We start from the raw sequence: 2,538 nt of genomic DNA on the forward strand, positions 1-2,538 counted from the left end.
TATAAACTTGAAACCAACCCAAACGAACTTGAATCCAAAAAGATAAAAACAAACCAACCTAACCCAAAAAGTTATCAATAATGAAAATTTGAGAAGAAAAGAAAATGAAATCTAGTAAGCTTTTGAAAAATTTGGGTAACTCTCCCTCCACATTCGCTTTGATTCAAACTAGTTTCTTTAGCTTCATCATGGGCTGAGGAGCCCTATAACTCATTAGCATGAAATTATATGCCGCTATTGACTCACGAACTAGAACCTGTGACCTTTAAAATTGGAGAGCACTAAGAGTTATAGAGTGACCCTAGATTAGTCAGATTATTAAAAGGAGTCGATATCCAAATTTATAGGATTCAAAACAGACATATTATTGATTCATGGCATTCCAAGTACATGTACGATAAAATGAAGAAAGGTTGAAGAAAAATGAATTAGGCACGCCCAAGGAGAAGATTGGCTATAACCAAGATGATACTACAAATATCTTCCACAGTCTTCCCGTTGCTAGACAGCGCCGATGGGTCCTTCGGCGGCTGCGTGAAGCTGTCCAGACAGTCGCCGACCTCCGTCATGGCTGCAGACGCCTTAATGTTGACGCCATTGTAGTCACCTTCCCCCAGGTCGTTCTTCCCATCCTCGATGTCGTCGTCGGCATCGTCGTACTGTTCAGCACAGGTGGCATATCGCTCCTTAAGCTTGGGATCGGTTGCCTTGGACGCCAGGGACAGGGCGAGGGCACGGGTTTGAGCAACCTTGTCGTGGGCGAGGTTGAGGGTGAAGGTGGCCAGCCCTTTTAGGTCTGTGGTGCCAGCAGATTTCAACACGTTAAAGCAAAAAGAAGGGTTTCTAGTTTTCTTGCAGATGGTGGAAACGATGTCGTCTTGGGAAGCCGCATGCATGGGCGCCATCCCATTGAAGAACATTACTAAAAGGACAATCCTAAAGACTGCAAGAAAACTAGAAGATGCCATTTTTTATTTTGATTTTTCTGTCTGTTTTGCTCAATTAATTCGTCTGGAGGGTTCACATATTTATACACTCACAAATATTCCTTTTAATAGCTTTCACGTTAGAATTTTAACTAAAACCCTATTAAAAGAAAAACGAACAAAAATAGACGGGATAAGTTAAGCTTTTTTCTCTCTAAACCCAATCACAAACTTGGCTTAGTTATTATACACTTTTTTTTAGACAATACACCATCCTCCCTGTGCCACTCTCGTCTTAACCTTGACTGACTACACATTAGAGTCATAACTTTACTCTCTTGTCAGTAAGATTATAACAGTTTTCCTTGGCTTAATCTAATAATATTTATTTTATAAAAAAAAAAAAAATTAAGGTTATTAATGTAATATTTAACAATATGTTGTTGACATAATAGAAGATCATATTCCATAAATAACCTAAAGAATATATAGTATATGGATAATGCTAATACGTGGATAAATATATATTTTGCCAACGTTTTTTTGTTGACATCACGAAAAGTAGTCCTTGCCATCATTATGTGTTTTGACGTGAGAAATGTGAGTCAATAAACTCGAATTGGTTAAAATGAAGGATGTGAGAATCGTGTATTGAGAAGTTAGTAAGTCAATAAGTTCGACTTGGTTAAAATCATGGGATGCTGAGAAGTTAGTAATCATGGAACATTTTGGGGGAATCATGAGATAACCGAGACCAACCTCAGCCCACAATTTCCTGCAAGTTTGTTAGAAGCAATCATGAGATAACTGAGACCAACATAGTCACAGAACTTACAAGTTTTTTTTTTTTTTTTTTTTGAGTTAGCTAACTACTCCAAAAGGTTTTTTTTTAAGGACTTATTCAAAATATTTGCAACCTTCACAAAGTTAACTAAGAAGGGTAAGTCTTTCTTTGGACTATGACACATGAATAGATTTTTCAAGAGCTTAAGGAGTTTTTGATGTAAGTCTTTCTTTGGACTATGACACATGAATAGATTTTTCAAGAGCTTAAGGAGTTTTTGATGTATGCGCTAATGCTAGCACTATTTTATGGTTCAAGCATGGTGTACAACAATGCCTCGAGAAAAGAATTGGGGTTGCGTGTTGGTGTTAATGGAGAAATGATTGTATATGGCTCCTAATAGCTTAAGAAATATGAGCGTAACTACCTAACCCTCGATTTGGAGTTAGCAACTGTGGTGTTCCCGTTAAAAATATGGTGACGTTACTTGTATGGTGAAAAGGTACAAACCTCAACCCAGACCAACCTGTATAGTAATCATGGAACATTTTGGGGGAATCATGAGATAACCCAGACCAACCTCAACCCTCAAGTATCTTATTAAGGTAGAAAGAGTTGAACATGGGACGAAGGAGATAGTTGGAGTTTGTGAAGGATTATGATACAAAGATCCTTTGTCATCCATGTAAAGCTAACATAGTGGCCGATATGTTGAGTAGAAAGACAGCTCACTCTTCTGGTATGTCATTTTTTGTTCTCTAAATCTTCAAAAATTTCACTAGATGGTCCTAATTCAAGTCATTTTAGGATTAGTATGGTGTAAAATAG

At 37.5% G+C, this 2,538-nt stretch overlaps 1 protein-coding gene across 1 annotated transcript; it reads right to left on the reverse strand.

The window, feature by feature from the left end:
* Positions 1–340: 340 nt before the first annotated feature.
* On the reverse strand, positions 341–1,008 carry LOC111440170 (pectinesterase inhibitor-like). The gene has a single exon (XM_023077475.1). It carries the CDS (start codon positions 966–968, stop codon positions 429–431), a length of 540 nt encoding a protein of 179 aa, XP_022933243.1. The 5' UTR covers positions 969–1,008; the 3' UTR covers positions 341–428.
* Between the last annotated feature and the right edge of the window lie 1,530 nt (positions 1,009–2,538).

Source organism: Cucurbita moschata, unplaced genomic scaffold (genome assembly GCF_002738365.1).
Source record: "Cucurbita moschata cultivar Rifu unplaced genomic scaffold, Cmos_1.0 Cmo_Scf00142, whole genome shotgun sequence".
Lineage (NCBI taxonomy): Eukaryota > Viridiplantae > Streptophyta > Magnoliopsida > Cucurbitales > Cucurbitaceae > Cucurbita > Cucurbita moschata.

What these genes read in the sequence shown, in the direction of transcription:
- LOC111440170 (XM_023077475.1), bottom strand. Translation starts at nt 968, where the DNA reads ATGGCATCTTCTAGTTTTCTTGCAGTCTTTAGGATTGTCCTTTTAGTA.